The sequence below is a fragment of the Eretmochelys imbricata genome, chromosome 15 (assembly GCF_965152235.1).
Source record: "Eretmochelys imbricata isolate rEreImb1 chromosome 15, rEreImb1.hap1, whole genome shotgun sequence".
Classification (NCBI taxonomy): Eukaryota; Metazoa; Chordata; order Testudines; family Cheloniidae; genus Eretmochelys; species Eretmochelys imbricata.
In genome coordinates, this window is record NC_135586.1 from 5,687,830 (window position 1) to 5,705,005 (window position 17,176).

At 52.3% G+C, this 17,176-nt stretch overlaps 1 protein-coding gene across 1 annotated transcript in view; it reads left to right on the forward strand.

Annotated features, from left to right (window-relative positions):
- The first annotated feature begins 1,707 nt into the window (after window positions 1–1,707).
- Window positions 1,708–17,176, forward strand: part of SCARF2 (scavenger receptor class F member 2) — a 104,707-nt gene continuing 89,238 nt past the window's right edge. The window contains exon 1 of the mRNA XM_077835281.1: window positions 1,708–1,850. Within this exon, the coding sequence (XP_077691407.1) occupies window positions 1,708–1,850 (143 nt within the window). The remainder of the gene's footprint in view (window positions 1,851–17,176) is intronic.

Sequence of the window (17,176 nt, forward strand, 5' to 3'; positions counted from 1 at the left end):
ATTAATACATTGGAGGGATTCAGAGAAGAGCCACAAGAATGATTAAAAAACATGACCTATAGTGAAAGGCTCATACAGCTCCATCTATTTAGCTTAACAAAGAGAACACTAGGGGATGACTGGATCACAGTCTGTAAGTACGTAGCTGGGGAACAAACATTTAATGGTGGGCTCTTCAGTGGAGCTGGAATAGTTATAACATGATCCAAAAGTGGGAAGTTGAATCATAGAATATCAGGGTTGGAAGGGACCTCAGGAGGTCATCGAGTCCAACCCCCTGCTCAAAGCAGGACCAACTCCAACTATAAGGCATATCTTTTTAAAGGTGAGAATAATTAACCACTGGAACAATTTATCAAGGTTTGGTGGATTCTCCCTTGCTGACTATTTTAAATCAAGACAGGCTGCTTTTTCTAAAAGCTCTGCTCTGGGAATTATTGTGAGGAAGTTCTATGGCCTGCGTTTTAGTGGAAGTCATACTAGATGATCAGAACTGTCCCTTCCGTGAGCTTCTTTCATCTCTCACTAGAAGACAGGTTTGCCAGCCCTCGAGGCCGTTTTCTGAACCCTTTCCAATTTTTCAACATCCTTTTCTGAAGTGTGGACCCCAACACTGAATGAGGCTTCCCCGCTGAGACATCCAAGGAGTGTGTTTGCCCTTTGTCATGTTCAGAGTCCACTTTCCAGGGTACAGTCCCGCTTTGTAGAGCTTCGCTTTGATGTTTGGTCTGTCGGCATGCCTGGAAAGAGCTGGCTGGCTCTCTGCGATTCATCCTCTCTCACAAAGATGCAGCTAATGTGGACAGCTCATTTGAATGTTGTCTTGCCCCCCCCCCCCGATCTGCGGCTGGCAGTGACCCCCCAAGTCTGTTCTCCAGCCTCATCTCCTAGACAAAGCGCCTTTCCCCCCCTCTCTGAACTTGAACCTCTCCGTGGGCTCCCCCTTGCTATCGGGTCCCAGCTGCCTTTGCTTTTCCACCCCTTCAGGACGGGCTACAGCTAACCTGACAGGCCATCTCCGCTCCTCTCCCTCACAGCTGCTGCAAGAGCCGTCTCCTCCGCAGCAACGGACCGGCCGCCGCCCTGTCTCTCCCCCCAACACGCTTCGGACATGGGCTGCGACCTGCCTCGCCCCAGTCTGGCTCGCTCGGGCTGTGGTGAGGCTGGGAAAGGCCGGGTCATTCTGGAAGGCACCGGGCAAATCCCGCACACCAGCGAGGTCGGACCGTGCCCTCCGCACCCCCTTCGCCTGCTAGCGAGGAATCGCAGCCCCCAGGGACAGCCCCCTCCTCCCAAGAGACCCTACAATAACCAACGCCCGCGGTGCCTCCGAGGGAGAAGAGCTCGGAAGGGGCCAGGGCCGTGGCGGGGGCGAGGAGCTGCAGCCCGGCCGGGCACTGGGCGGGGAGGCCCCGGGGCGGGCAGAAGGCGGCGGCTCCGCGTCCCCCAGAGCCTGGCCCGGGATCAGGGGAACCAATGTGGAATTTCCTGGCTGGCCGGGCGCCCTCCTGCTGCTGCCGAGAGGGGCGCGGAGGAGGCGGCGGCGGGGCAGCTCGGCTCTCGCACTGCAGCTTCCGGCCGGGACCCCGCAGGCAGCCGCCGCCGGGGAGCCAGGGCTGCCGCGCTCGGGCCGGAGAGCGGACCGAGCTGCCCCGCCCAGGAGCCGCCGGGCTGCAGCAGCCCGGCGCCCGAGCGAAGGAGACGCCGATGGAGGCGCCCGGGGGCCCGGCCGCCGGGCTCCGGGGGCTGCCTCCGCCCGGGCGGGCTGGAGCGCTGCTGCTGCTGCTGCTGAGCTGGGGAGCTGCCCAGGAGCTGCGTCCCGGCGGGAGGAACGTGTGCGGAGCAAGCGGGTAGGAGCGGCCGCGGCCCCACCGCCCCCTGCCCGGCCGCGGGAACCCGCCACCCGGGACTCGCTGCCCCGGGAGAGAGCTGCCTCTGCCTGCCTCCTCCCGCTGGAGAGGGGCTCTGCGATTCCCACCCCCCGAGAGGGGCTGCTGGGGGCGAGGGTCCCGCTGGCCCTGCGATCCCCCCCCCACGAGAGGGGCTGCTGGGGGCGAGGGTCCCGCTGGCCCTGCGATTCCCACCCCCCGAGAGGGGCTGCTGGGGGCGAGGGTCCCGCTGGCCCTGCGATTCCCACCCCCCGAGAGGGGCTGCTGGGGGCGAGGGTCCCGCTGGCTCTGCGATTCCCACCCCCCGAGAGGGGCTGCTGGGGGCGAGGGTCCCGCTGGCCCTGCGATCCCCCCCCCCCACGAGAGGGGCTGCTGGGGGCGAGGGTCCCGCTGGCCCTGCGATTCCCACCCCCCGAGAAGGGCTGCTGGGGGCGAGGGTCCCGCTGGCCCTGCGATTCCCACCCCCCGAGAGGGGCTGCTGGGGGCGAGGGTCCCGCTGGCCCTGCGATTCCCACCCCCCGAGAAGGGCTGCTGGGGGCGAGGGTCCCGCTGGCCCTGCGATTCCCACCCCCCGAGAGGGGCTGCTGGGGGCGAGGGTCCCGCTGGCCCTGCGATTCCCACCCCCCGAGAGGGGCTGCTGGGGGCGAGGGTCCCGCTGGCTCTGCGATTCCCACCCCCGAGAGGGGCTGCTGGGGGCGAGGGTCCCGCTGGCCCTGCGATCCCCCCCACGAGAGGGGCTGCTGGGGGCGAGGGTCCCGCTGGCCCTGCGATCCCCGCCCCCCGAGAGGGGCTGCTGGGGGGCGAGGGTCCCGCTGGCCCTGCCCTAGCCCCCCGGATTTGGGCTGCTGGGGGCGCTCCCAATGCTGGGCGAAGCGGCAAAAGCTGCTGGAGTGCCCGTTCTGGCTGGGGGCATTGGCCCCTCCAAAGGAGGTTTTGGGTGGCTGGGGTCCCGCCTGGGATACGGAGACGGGGCAGTTCTAGCTAACGGTCCCCGGCCGGCCGGCATGGGTCGGACCCGCGGCACCTGGTAGGGCAGGGTCTGTGCACTCCTACATCTATGCACAGCTGCCCCCGGAACCACTTGGGTCCGGGGGACCGGTGCGGGGGTGTCACCTGAATCGGCCCCACTGCCACGATCGGGCTGGCCGAGCTTGTAACTTTAGTCGCACGTTTCTCGGCAACCCTGTCTGGAGTGCCAGCTCAGAGCTCCGCATGCCTTTGGCTTCCCCTCCCTCCTTCCAGCGAGCGCCGCTTTCTGGAGAATTAACCCCGTCGTGGTCTACTGCTCTCGGGATGCTGCAGCTCCCTCTTCCCCCTGCCAAGCCCGAACCCCACCAGCACCCGTGGGCCGCTCTCCCCAGCCCCTGGAGCGCAGGGCCGGCCCCAGGGCTGGCATTTCTGGGGAGATCCCGTACAGCAGGTGTGCCCCCTGCCTCGAGGTTCCGAGGGAAAACACGCAGCCCAAGTGTAACCTAAAACCCAGTGGAAAGGAGGCTCCATCTGCTTTAGATTTAAACTCTTGCAAACAAACCCTCCTAGACAAGAGGACTTTCCAATTCTGTGGAATTTCTGCACCCCCCCCCCCATGGAAGCGTCTAGTCTTTTTTTTTTTTTTTGCAAGACAAAGTCCCTTTTGTGTGGTACTGCGGGGCGGTGGGGTCTGACACCACCGTGCTCGGGTAGGGGGCTAGTCAGGGGCTGGGGTGTAGCACGATGAGCTGGGGCCCATGTGACCCAGTAGGCTGTCTGTGGGAAGGAGAGCAATTGTGCGTGTGTAAAATTAAAAAAAAAAAAAACAGAAAAAACAAAAAAGGGTCACCAGAGCTGGTGAGGAGCTCATCCTGCCCTGCCCCTGCTTGCCGTGCGTGTACATGGTGATTGGTGACTCCTGGCGCGGAGGAGACAGTCTCCTCTCTGGGGTCACTGGCCCACTCTTGGGCAGGGGCTGGATGGGGGGCGTTGGGAGTTAGCTCGCCCGTGGGCTGGAGCGGTACAGAATCAAGGAGATGTTAATGTTGGCTCCAAACGTCCTGACTCTCCTAGTCACTAGACGAGCTGCGCTGGAGCCCACGGGGGCTGGCAAGCAGGGGGTTGGCGCTGGTTCCCCTTCAGCTGCCTCACCAGAGCGTCTGACTCCTCTAGCAAGGCCCAGGAAGTCCAGGGAGTTGCTAGAGTCCCTGCCTCGCTCTCCAAACAGCTGCTTAGAGGCCACCACTTCCTCCCATTTGATCGTATCCCTGACGCTGCAGATTGTTTTCACAAGCCCAACTGCTCCACAGCACTGGATTTGAAGCAAGGTCTCATTTTCAGCATGCGGCTGGAGTGGGAGAAGGGAAGGGGGTCAGAAGAACTGCCAACAAACCAGACTTTCAAGCAGCAGGTTGGTTTGTGGGGCAGGAGCTGAGACCTGCTCTTTGCGGGAGGGAAGAGCCCCTTTCTTTTCTAGCCCCTGGCCCATGCTGGGGGTGGGCTGCTACCTCGGGACAGAGCATATATTCACCTTTTGTATCGTGGCTTGTGAGGTCAAATGAGTCCACAAGCTATGACAGGAACAACACACAACTTTCATGGGCTCTCAAGGGGCTTGGATAATGGGCTCATTGAGCAAAACTTCCCAGCTCCAGTGCCCTCTCCTCAAATTACAGGCCGCATTTTCTAGTGAGACAGTTTATGAACCAGAACAGGCATCAGAATCCCAGCCATGTGCTCACTTAGGAGTTGGCCTTCTTGCTGCAGGGGGAATAGAGAGTATCTCTCTCATTGCTATTTAGGGGGGAAACCCTCCAATTTTCTGAAAAACCTACTGAGTATCCCCTCCATCCCCCCAACCTCCCTTCAGCCACCTTCATTCCAAAAATGCAACAAGAGCCAGCAGAGAGACCATGGCCAGGCTGGACGACACTCCCCACCCCCCTTGTGTTTTTCAGAGGCACTCAAAGGGAGGGACTTGCCTGGAGCCTGGTTCCAGGTGCAGCAATAGCCATATTGTTACAAAGAACCAGTGCTTGAGAAGTGGAAACAAAATCCCTGCTCCGGAGCAGGCCAGAACTGAGGGAGCCCTGCCTGGCACCTCCCCACTCTCTGTAGGGAGGCCACGTCTCACCTGGTGCCCTCACCATCGAAGTCAACTATATTCCACAGGATGCCTTGAACTTGACCCTTCCCCTCCTTAGTGCCTTATTCTGGTTCTGCCTCCTGGTGGGCAGTGGAGGCAGGAGGGAAGGTGGATGGGTAGATGTCTCATTTCCTGGTCTTTACAGTGCGGATAACCACTGGAAGCTCTTCTGGGCAAGACCTGTTTATTGCAGAGTCTGTGAAGTGCCTGGTGCAGGGGGCCACAATCTCAGCTGGAGTTTCTAGGAGCTACCTAATAGAAACAATAAATACAGTAGGCAGGTTGGGTGGGAGTGTGGGGGCGGCACCCTGGGAAAGGGACAGCTAGTAAATAGTCATTCTATTCAACCTTCTAAAACCCCTCCCCCATGTTCTGCCCCGATCGCCCACTAACCCCCTGTCCTGCATACCCAGTTCCAGTGCCTTGTTCCCACCCCCAGCCATCCCCCTCTAGGCTGCTGTCCCCCCACCTAGTCTACCCGAGAGGGACTTGATTTGTACACTTTTAAAATCTACTCATCCTGATGTCAGAGGCACTTAGAAAACCCAGTGAAGGAGGCATACATTTCATGGGAGGTTCCCACCCCATGCACTGTGGTGGTTACTAGGGGAGTTCCTCCAGGACTGGCCTGGGTACCCATCTTATTCAATGTTGTTAGTAATGATATTGGTACAAAAAGTAGGAGTGTGACAATGAAATTTGCTAATGACATGAAGTTCAGCATCGTCAATACAGAGGAGGATGGGCACGTTATACAGGAACATCTGGATGATCTTGAAGACTGGAGTGACAGAAATGGAATGAAATTCAATAGTACAAAGTGCAAGGTCAACCACTTAGGGTCTAATATGAATTTCTGCTACCAGCTGGGGGCTCATCATTTGGAAGTGACAGAGGAGGAGAGAGACCCGGGTGTGTGAGTCGATCACAGGATGACTCTGAGCTACCAATGTGATGCAGCTGTGAAAAAAAGCAAATGCAGTCCTAGGTTGTATCAAGGCATTTCAAGCAGAGATATTGAAGTATTAATGCCATTGTACGAGGAGCTGGTAAGACCTCACCTGGAACACTGTGTACACTTCTGGTCATCCGTGTTCCATTCCACATTAGGTGTGTGCACCGCGAGCACAGTCACTGGAAATTTTTCCCTCAGTGGTACCCGGCAGGTTGGCTCTAGCGCCCTCTGGTGCTGCGCGCTCATGCGCCGGTATAAGGGGTCTGGCTGACTCCACATCCTCTCAGTTCCTTCTTACCGCCCGTGACAGTCACTGGAACTGTTCTTGTTTTGGCTGTACTGGGTGGTCTTTGTTTTACTCTATTCTCTCTGTTTTCATTCTAGCCCAGTTCTTTATTTCTTACGTGGACTATTGTTAGTTGGTTATACATAGTTAGTTGGTGCTTCTTGCTGTGTTAGCGAAGTTTCATCTGTTCCCAGTACTGGGGCATGCCTTGGTCTTTGGGCTTCAAGCCCTGAGCCTTCTGTGTCAAGGCCATGCCCGTGGGTGACCCACTCTCCAGTTAAAGTGCTTGCGTGAGACCCATATCGGGGATCACTGTCAGATCTGCTGTCCGTTCACACTGTGTATAAAGAAAGGCCCGGAGGCCAGGTTGAAGTTCCTGCTGATGGAGGTGGTGCGCCGACCCTCTTTGGAGCCGAGCCGGTCGGACTCAGCACCGAGTCCCTCGGTGGCAGTGTGGAGTGCTCCTCCCGCTGTGAGAGACTCTCAGCACTGTTCCCCATCGCTGGTGCTGAGAAGAAGCAGCTGGCCAAGAGGTGGCATTCCCCGACTCTAAGGAAGGCCAAACACGGGGAGTGCAGGGGAGTGCGACCTAAATTGGCCACTCCTCCGACCTGCTCCGCAGGCAGCACCATTGATTCCATCCTGTACGTAGGCTCCGTTGAGTCCGGTCCCCATCATTAGCACCGGAGGGACAGCGCAGCACCAGTGTAATTGCAGTGCTGTGCTCCCTGGAGGCATTTAGGGCAGCCAGAGACTTGCTGGCACGGTTGGTACCGTTGTTGCCAGCAGTACACGAGCTGTCACTGGCGGTGCTGGTGGGTAGAAGGGCGAAAGTGCCCCGTGGCCTCAAACCTCGGGCTGGAAGTGGAGGTGGTCAAAGCGTCCTCCCACAGCTTGGTCAATGTATTGACCGCGGAGGCCCCGTCTAAGGTGATTCTACCTCTCAATGAGGCCAGCATGGGACCAGTTAAAGCCCTGTGGCAAACCCCATCCTCCTTGCCTCCCACTTCAAAGAGGGCCAAAAAGAAGTACTTTGTTCCCTCCCAGGGGTATGAGTACTTGTATTCCTCTCCAGACCAGGGCTGCAAGGAGCAACCCCCTAAGGCAAAGGATTCAAAGAAACTAGGCCTCTTTGGAAGAAAGGTTTATTCTCCATGGGCTTTACCAACCAGCTGGCATTGCCAGGGAGGTACGATTTCATGGTCTGGGACTTTGTCAAAATTCAAGGACTTGCTTCCCCAAGAGTCCAGGCAGGAGTTCTCCACTCTGGTGGAGCAGGGGAAGTCTGTAGCCAGGGCTTCCTTGCAAGCCATGCTGGATGCAACAGACTCAGTGGCCAGACCCAGGGTCTCTGCAGTGGCCACGCGCAGGTGCTCTTGGCTTCAGTGCTCAGGCTTGCTGACGGAGGTCCAGCCATCCCTTCATGATCTTCTGTTTGAAGGTGCTTTGCTCTTCTCAGAGCAAACGTATGCAAAGCTCCATGGCCCAAAGGACTCCAGAGCCAGCCTCAAGTCCCTGGGTCTCTACGCCCTGGCGCTTTGAGGAAGCACTTCAGGCCCCAGCACTCCACCCATTTCTTGGCTCTACCACCCCCCAGGCAACTGCCCCCGTCTGCCTCAGCATCGCTACCCAGCCCGCCCAGATACTGGGGGGCAGTTAAGCAGAACTTTTGATGGGACACCCAAGGGCATTATGCCAGTTGCTGTGTCACTGGATCCTGTCTCCTTGTTGTTTTCAGACCGCCTGTCCCACTTCAGCTCAGCACAGTCTCATATCACTACAGACCACTGGGTGCTGAGCACTGTGGAAAGGGGTTATACAGTCCAGTATATTTCCACTCCTCCCCTCCATCCTCTCTCCCTGTCCCTCTTCAGGCACTCATCTCATGAGCAGCTGCTAGCCCAGGAGGTGCCAGCCCTCCTCTGAGGGGGAGCCATGGAGAAGGTTCCTCAGGACTTAAGAGAGAAGGGGTTTTACTACTGCTATTTCCTAATTCCAAGGGTGCTCTCTGACCTATTGTAGATCTGCGATGCCTCAACAGATACCTCAAAAAGCTGAAGTTCCACATGGTCTCCCTGGCCTCCATCTTTCCCTCCCTGCATCCAGGGGACTGCTATGTTGCCCTCAATTAGAGAGAAGCTTATTTCCACATCTCACTTTTCCAAGGCTGCAGAAGCGTTCTCAGGTTTGCTGTAGACCAGACTCGCTACCAATTTGCGGTTCTCCCGTTTGGCCTGTCGGCAGCCCTACACGTTTTTGCGAAATGCATGGAGGTAGTGGCGGCCTTCCTGAGAAGATGAGGGGTCCAAGTCTACCCAGACCTCGACGACTGGCTGGTCAAAGGCCGGTCTGAGGCCCAGGTGGAGGCTAATATCCACCTCATACAGCCAACCTTTTGAGCACTGGGCCTGCTTATAAACAAACAGAACTCTGCCCTGGCCCATGTGCAGAGGATAGAGTTTATTGGAGCAGTGTTCAATTACTCCCAGGCCAGGGTCTTCTTCCCAGAAGCCCACTTCCAGACAATGGCATCATCGACAGCGCAGGTCAAGGCCCACCCGGTCACGATGGCCTGTTTTTGCCTCAAATTGTAAGGTCACATGGCCGCGGGCACATATGTAGTGCAGTACGCCTCAGACCCCTTCAAGTTTGCCTGGCCTCAGTGTACTCGCCAAGCCGCCACCACCTGGACTTGGTGCTCATAGCACCTGCCCCAGTCCTTGCCTACCTCAACTGGTGGAGGGACCCTCTGTCAGTCCTTTCAGGCATCCCCTTCTCCCGGCTCCAGCCCTCATTATCCATAGTCTCGGATGTGTCAGAACTAGGATGGGGGGCTCACCTGGGGCCTGTCAGGTGTTCTTACCCCACATTGTGAACAAGAACATGCTAGTGCTCACGGACAACACAGCAGACATGTTCTACCTCAACAGGCAAGGAGGGGCTTGCTCTTCCTGTGTCAGGATGCTATCCACTTGTGGAGGTTTTGCATAAAGCACTGGATCCACCTCATAAAGCACTTTTGCATAAAGCACTTGATCCACCTTTTCAGCTTCCGGGAGCACCGAACGAGCTGGCAGATCATCCAGCAGGTCTTTCTCCAGTCACCACGAGTGGTCCCTCCACCCCAATGTAGTAAGGGTTATTTTCCAGTGATTGGGAACTCCCCACGTAGACTTGTTTGTGACCAAACAGAACAGGAAACATTCCTAATTTTGCTCCTGCGAGGCCACAGCCCAGGCTCACTCTCAAACATTTTCCTGGTCCTTTGGACACGGCACCTGTTCTACGCCTTCCCTTCCATTCCTCTTATGCGCAAGGTCCTGCTGAAGATCAAGCGGGACAGAGCACAGGTCATTCTCATAGCCCCAGCCTGGCCGCACCAGCACTGGTTCGCCACACCGCTAGGTCTTTCACTAGCGACTCTGATGCTGCTCCCTCTCCTCCTGGACCTGATCTCACAGGACCATAGTCAAACACTCCACCACCCTCTACCTGACAGCTTGGAAGCTCCAGGATTAAATCCCGAGAATCTGGCCTGTTTCGAGCAAGTCCACCAGGTGCTGCTACCTAGCAGGAACCCCTCTACCAGAGCTAAATACCTGTCCAAGCAGAAGAGTTTTTCCATTTGGTCTTCCCAGCAAGGTCTCTCACCTGCCTGGCTGTCACTGCAGACCGTTCTTGAGTATTTGCTACATCTGAAATAGCAAGGGCTGGCAATGTCTTCAGTTAAAATACACCTGGCCATGCACCATGGTGGATGGCTGATCGGTTTTTTTACATTAGATGTCTGTTCGTTTTATCAAGGGCCTAGAAAGACTATACCCTCGGATTTGGGAGCCCAGTCCCCCATGGGACCTAAACCTGGTCTTGTCAAAACTCACAGGGCCCTCTTTGAGCCACTGGCAACATGCCCCTTGTTTTACCTTTCTTGGAAGATGTCCTTTCTAGTGGCTGTCACTTTGGCCAGGCAGGTCTCAGAGATCTAGACCCTTACATCAGAACCCCTGTACATGGTCTTCTTTAAGAGCAAGGTACAGCTCTGCCCTCACCCCATGTTCCTCCCAAGGTGGTTTTGCAGTTTCACAATAATCAGACTATTTTTCTGCTGGTTTTCTTCCCAAAACCGCACGTGAGCAGGGAGAAGCAATGTCTCCACACACCAGATGTTAGATGCGTCCTTGCTTTCTATATTGAGAGGACAAGACCGTTCTACAGATCCACGCAGCTCTTTGTGGTGGAAGCGGACAGGATGAGAAACCTATTTCAGCTCAAGAGGGTTCATCCTGTATCACATTGTGCATCTGCACATGCTACAAGCAGGCGTGTGTTCCTCCACTGACTATACTGACTGCCCAGTCTATGAGAGCGCAAGCTTCCTCAGCAGTGTTCCTGGTCCAGATCCTGATCCAGGACATCTGCAGAGGGGTGACTTAGTCGTTGGTACATGTTTTCTTCCCACAACACCATCACCCAGCAAGCTAGAGATGACACTGAGTTTGGTCGAGCCGTGTTGCAATCAGCATGTCCATGAACTCTGATCTCAGCTCCTATGACACTGCTTGGGAGTCACCTAACGTGGAATGGACATGAGCAAGCACTTGAGGAAGAAAAAACGAGGTTGCTTATGGTCGGGGGGTGGCTCAGCAGCCCTGGGGCTCACTTCCAGTATATGTCTTATGTTCCTAAAGCTCATGCTTCAAGGTTTCAGCCAGCGACCAGAAGAGGTCAGGAAGGGATTCTGTCCCCCTCCCCATGTATTCTGTGGGTTTTTTAAAATCTCTTTCCTCTGAAGCATCAGGAATGGCCATGGCTGGAAAAGGGACATAGGATGGGAAGGGCCGGGTCTCTGAGGTGGTACTGAGCATTCTCTCTCAGGTGCTTGGCTGGCTGGTTCTTGCCCAAGGTCTAAGTGATCACCATCTGTGGGGCCAGGCAGGAATTTTCCCCCAGGTCTGATTGGCAGTGACCTTGGGGGTGGGGTGTGGGGGGGTGCCACTTGTCAAGATTCTCTCAATCATTTCCCTGCCATTGTAGGGATCTCAGCACTGGTGCACCTCAGTCCCCCCATTCTCTGCCTGTGGCACATACCAGTCTGCTCTCCTGTGTACTGTGATACTTTGGTCTCATTTCAGTTGTTTGGGTTAGTGTGTGGGTGCTGGGTGGGGCTGGTGATCCGTGCTATACAGGAGGTCAGACTGGAAGATGTGGTGGGCCCTTCTGGCCTTTAACTTTGTGACTCCGAGGCTATGCACATGGCATGATAAAACCGGGTCTCACCTGGTCAGGAGATGCCATGCTGTTATCCTGTACAGTGCACAGGCCTGCTCTACGCTACACAGTTAGGTCGACATAAGCTGCCTCATGTTGACCAAATTGTGTCAGTGTGCACACTACAGCCTTGACCCGCTGATGCCAGTGACCTATGACACTGACATCATAATTCCACCTCCGCCAGAGGCATAGCGCTTATGTTGGTCTAGTTAGGGCCACGCAGTGTCCATGTTGACACTGCATTCCTTACATGGGCTGTTGGCTGTCTTTCAGCTCCATGCTGGCTGCTACCCAAAGGCTCCCTGTTCAGGGAGCCGAGAAGCCCGGGTACCCCCCACCCTGCGCTCCTGGCTGGGAGGCGAGAAGCCAAGAGCCCAGAAGGGCAGCTGGGCTCCCGGTGGGGAACAGCACGGAGCTGAGAGCCCTGGGTCTCAGCCCCCCCCCTTCCCCCCCCCGCAACCCCTACTGCCCCTCTTCAGTTGGTGGAAGTGCTCCTGGTGAGGACGTGCACCACTGACAGAAGGACAGTAATATGGACATTCCCTAACATAGGCCTGTAGTGTAGACCTGCCCTAGGCCTCTACATTCCCTTCACTTGTTACTCTTTGGTGTTTAGCAGAGGTCCTGTCCACTTCTGCTCATTAGGGTGCCATAGCATCTTTATCGGCTGTATCAAGGCAGTGGCTGCGAGAGTGTTCGCTCTGTTAACCAAGTGCTCCTTCCATATGTCCGTAAGTTGCTTATTGATATCTTGGATCCTATGATGCTTTGTTGTTTTCTTTTTCTGAAAAGGAAAATAATGTTGTTTGTAAACCCCCTGTGCCTTTTCCTCAGAGTCGGGATATTAAACCTGGCCTATCCGAATTCTACCTGGACTGGAGTAATCACATTCTGCATCCCTAAATTCCTTCTGCAGTTTTAACTAGAGTCTTCCACAGCCTTCTGAATTCCCTGCCTCCTCTCTTGTGTAGCGCTGCAGTGCACTATGTGCAGGCCCACATTTCCGCCACAGGGGTGGCTGCGTTTCAGTGGTGGGTGAGCGATCCCTGGATAAATTATATAGTTTGTATATTGCTTTAAGTTAATGAAACCTTTTGAGGTAGCAGGCACGACATAAATGTAAAATGTTCCTTCATCTACTCCTTAGGGTTAGAACTTCTCCCTTAGCTGGGGTTTTCTGGAGCATTGTCTTTGAAGTGGGTGATCCTACAGTGGTAGGAACTAGCTCTAGTTTTGTACTAGCATTAGAGTCCAATTTTCATTATAACAAAACAAGATTAATTTTGGGGAAATGCAACTAATAATTGGGAGCCAGAGGGTAGTGGAAATTAATCCCAAACCTCAAATCCTCCATGGGAGGGAGACAGCTGGAGTGACTGCATGCAGCAAGTTCAACACCATCCAGGGGGTATTGTTTTCCAAATAGAAGGGGGCATAATGAGGAGATAGTCAGACTATCAGGATAATCCTCTTCTCAGACTGGATCAGCGCCTGCCTGGGGTCGTGATGGGGATCCTGTCATTTGGATCCAGCCTGGTTTGGCAATCCAAATTATAGAAAACTTTTCACCTTCTCTTCTGCACACACTTCCATGGGAGCCCTGCATTCCCCTCACTGAAGGAGTAACCTCCTGGATATGGCTACATCTGCTCCCCATAGAAGTGGAGGGTCAAATTGGTCCACACCAGTTAGCCTCTCTTGAAGACCAGGAAAACGGGCTGAAATGATAACTAAAAGTAGAATTACAAAACATCTGCATGACCATGATATGACAAAGATTAATCTGAACAGTTTCTGCAAAGGAAAATCCTGCCTCACTAATCTATGAGGGTAATAGATTTGCAAAAATGATGTAGTTACTTAGGGCCTTGAGTGACCCTGGTACTGAGGTGCAGCATCACAGTGCCTAACTTTTAGGCACCTAGAAAATCACAGGAACACACTACAATTCACAAAGCCTGAGCTCCTATACAATGAATGGGGGAGAGAGGTGCCTTAGGGCTAGACTATAATAGAAGCACTACACCGATGCAGAGTGTGTCCAGAAATGGATGATAAATATGATCAGAGGCTGGGAGAGACTTCTGTATGAAAGGTGAGTGAAAAGCAACTACCCTGCTGCAAGCAGAGACAGTTTGATCCTGAAAAGGAAGAAGAGCCAGAAACTCCATGAAGTCCATTCAGTTCTTCACTATTGCTGTTCATTTTTAGATTCTACAGTGATGGGTGGCAGGGTAGAACCCTACGGGACTGACATAAATGATTGTGAGTGCCTAGTTAGAGAGGAGATGAATAAGAGGGCACATATTGGGGGTATATGAAATAATGAAAGACCTTGAGATAGTAAATCCAGACAAGGGGATGTCCAATGAAATTGAAAGGCAACAAATTTAACACTGACAAGGAAATACTCTCTTACACCGAGCATTATTGACCATTGGAACTCACCACCACAAGATGCTGCTAAGGCCAAGAGCTGAGCAGGAATCAAAAGCAGATTAACATTAATATTGGTAGTGCAAACATTCACTGAGTTCCCCTATGGCCAGTATTGCTCATTAGGGGTTTACTGCCCTTTCCTCTAAAGCAGCTGGTACTGGCGTCTGTCAGAGACAGGCCACTGGACTAGACAGGACACTGTCTGATCCAGTCTGGCAATGTGTTCCTGTGTGTCTACCTCTGCCACTGTCCTGCCTATCCCACAATTAACTCCTCCAGCAGCAATGGAGGCTTGAATATGTGCCTCGAATTCTGCTGCACATGGTGCTTTGACAATTGGAGCAGGAGAGAAGCTGGCACAGGTCACATCAGATTCCTGCTGCTACTGTGGAGATGCTGGCACCAAGGAGTCGAATCCAACAAGTAAAGTCCATGCAACGTTAATGATGAGCTATTAAGAACTGATGCTAGACTGGAGTTGGTTTATTCTTCACTGCCTTTGCCTTGTATGAGGTGTAAACTGCTACAGATCTAGCCCAGAAGGGGTCTTTGAGCTGCATTAAAACAAGCTGTCCAGGTCCTGATGTTTTGCTGTGAGCTGCAGAACTTCCTCTGCTGGCCATGAGGGATTCAGTGTTTGCTGGAGCTCATTCCAGGCCCTGCACTGGTGTGCTCTGTGTGTGGAGGGAGTGGGGGGGGGTGGGGTGGGGGGGGCAGGGGGTCCTGTGGTTTAGTTGCTGCATTTGAAAGAGACAGACTTAGAACTGACTTGACATTTTCCTCTCAAAATATTTTTAACTGAAAAAAATGAAAACAGTTTTTTGTTTGTTCGTTTTGATAAAAATGTTCAGTTTTTGGTAAAATTTTGGGGGTTTGGAAACTGAAAATATTTTCTGTTGAAAAAATGAAAAATGATTCATGGAGAATTTAGAAAAAAATGCATTTAATAAGTATTTCCTTTGAGAAAAAATTTCAGACCCGCTCTAGAGAGGCTCCTGGTGCCACTAGAGACTGTGCTTCTTCCCACCTCCAAACTAGGGCAAAGAGGAAAGAGGGGAGACAGACACTTCCCAGTTGGCTTTAAATCATCACAGCAATATATTTCTGTTCTGTATTTGGGGGCTTCTCTCGGACACTTAAGGTCTGACCTTCCCCTCCTATGTATGCAGCTGTGCATGAAAAAAGTGTTGCATCCAACATGGGGGAACTCTATATTAGACCTTGCCTTGACGGATAAAGAGGAATTGATCACAGAACTGAAAACTAACGGCAGCTTAGATAGAAGCGATAATGACTTCAGCACATTTTTAATGTGCAAACAGAATAAAGTCCAGATCAATGATGTATGCTTTAAAAGGGCCTATTTCACAAAGCTGAAAACAATTATAAGCCAGATCATCAGGGAGGAAGAATTTAATCAGAAAAACGTGAATGATATTTGAGAATTGTTTACGATCACTTGATTAGATGCCCAAGAGCCTCAATTGAGGAAGAAGGCCATATTGGTTAAAAATGGCCTGGTTAGGAGGGGGAGTGAAGGCAGGTGTGTGTGTGTGTGTGTGTGTGTGTAAACAAATGGAAGAATGGAGAAGCTGAGAGTAATGAATATAGATCAGAAGCTAGGAATTGTAAAAAATTGATAACGGAGGCAAAGGGACACACAGAGAAATTATGGCCAACAGAGTTAAGGATGATAAGAAGGAATTTTTAAAGTATATTAGGAACAAAAAGAATCCTGAAAATGGTATTGGTCCATTACTAGATGGAAATGGCAGAATCATCAATAAAAAGCAGAAAAGGCAGAAGTGTCCATTAAATATTTCCGTTCTGTATTTGGGGAAAACACAGATGATGTAATCCTACCATATGGTAACACTCTTTCTGGTCCACAAATGTCTCAGGAGTATGGGGTTGGTCCTGCTTTGAGCAGCGGGTTGGACTAGATGACCTCCTGAGGTCCCTTTCAACCCTGATATTCTATGAACTACTAAAATTAAACTTTTCAGATCAGTAGGTCCAGTTAACTTGCATCCAAGAGTTTTAAAACAGCTGGCTGAGGAGCTCGCTCAACCTTTAATTTTGATTTTCACTAAGTCTGGAAGCACCAGGGAAGTTCCAGAAGACTGGAAGAAAGCTCAGTTGTGCCATTGTTTAAAAAGGTCACAGGATGACCCAAGTATTATAGGCCTGTTGGTCTGATGTTGATCCCATGATAAGATAATGGAGGGAGTGTCGCAGGACTCAATTAAAGATTTCAAGGAGGGTAATATAATTCATGCCAATCAACATGGCTTTATAGAAAATATATCTTGTCACACTGTCTTGGTATCTCTTTTTAATGAGATTACAAATTTGGTTGATAAAGGTAATCATGTAGATGTAATGTACTTAGACTTCTGTAAGACATTTGACTTGGTACCACATGACATTTTGATTAAAAAAACTAGAAAGATATAAAATAAGCATAGCACACATTAAATTGATTAAACTCAGGCTAATTGACAGGTCTCAAAATGTAATTGTAAATGGGGAATTGTCATCAGATGGGTATGTTTCTAGTGCGGTCCCGCAGCAATCGATTCTTGGCCCTACACTATTTAACATTTTTATTAATGACCTAGAAGTAGACAACATAATTACTGATTAAGTTTGCAAATGACACAAAAATTGGGGTAAAAAATGAAGAGCACAGGTCACTGATACAGAGCAGTCTGGGTCACTTGGTCAGCTAGGTGCAAGCAAACAATATGCATTTTAATATGCCTATATGTAACTGTATACATCTAGGAACTAAGAACATAGGCTGTACTTACAGGTTGGGGGACTTTATCCTGGGAAGCAGTGACTCTGAAAAAGATTTGGGACTCATAGCAGATAATCAGCTGATCATGAGCTCCCAGTGTGACGGTGTGACCAAACAGGCTAATGTAATACTGGGATGCGTAAACAAGGAAATCTCCAGTATGAGTGGAGAGGTTATTTTGCCACTGTATTTGGCACTGATGCAACCACTGCTGGAATACTGTGTTCAGTTCTGGTGTCCACAGTTTAAGAAGGAGGTTGAAAAATTGGAGAGGGTTTAGAGAAGAGTCACGAGAATGAGTAAAGGATTAGAAAACCTGCCTTATTGTGACAGACTCAAGGAGCTCAATCTGTTTAACAAAGAGAAGGTTAAGGGGTGACTTGATCACTGTCTATAAGTACCTATATGGGGAACAAAT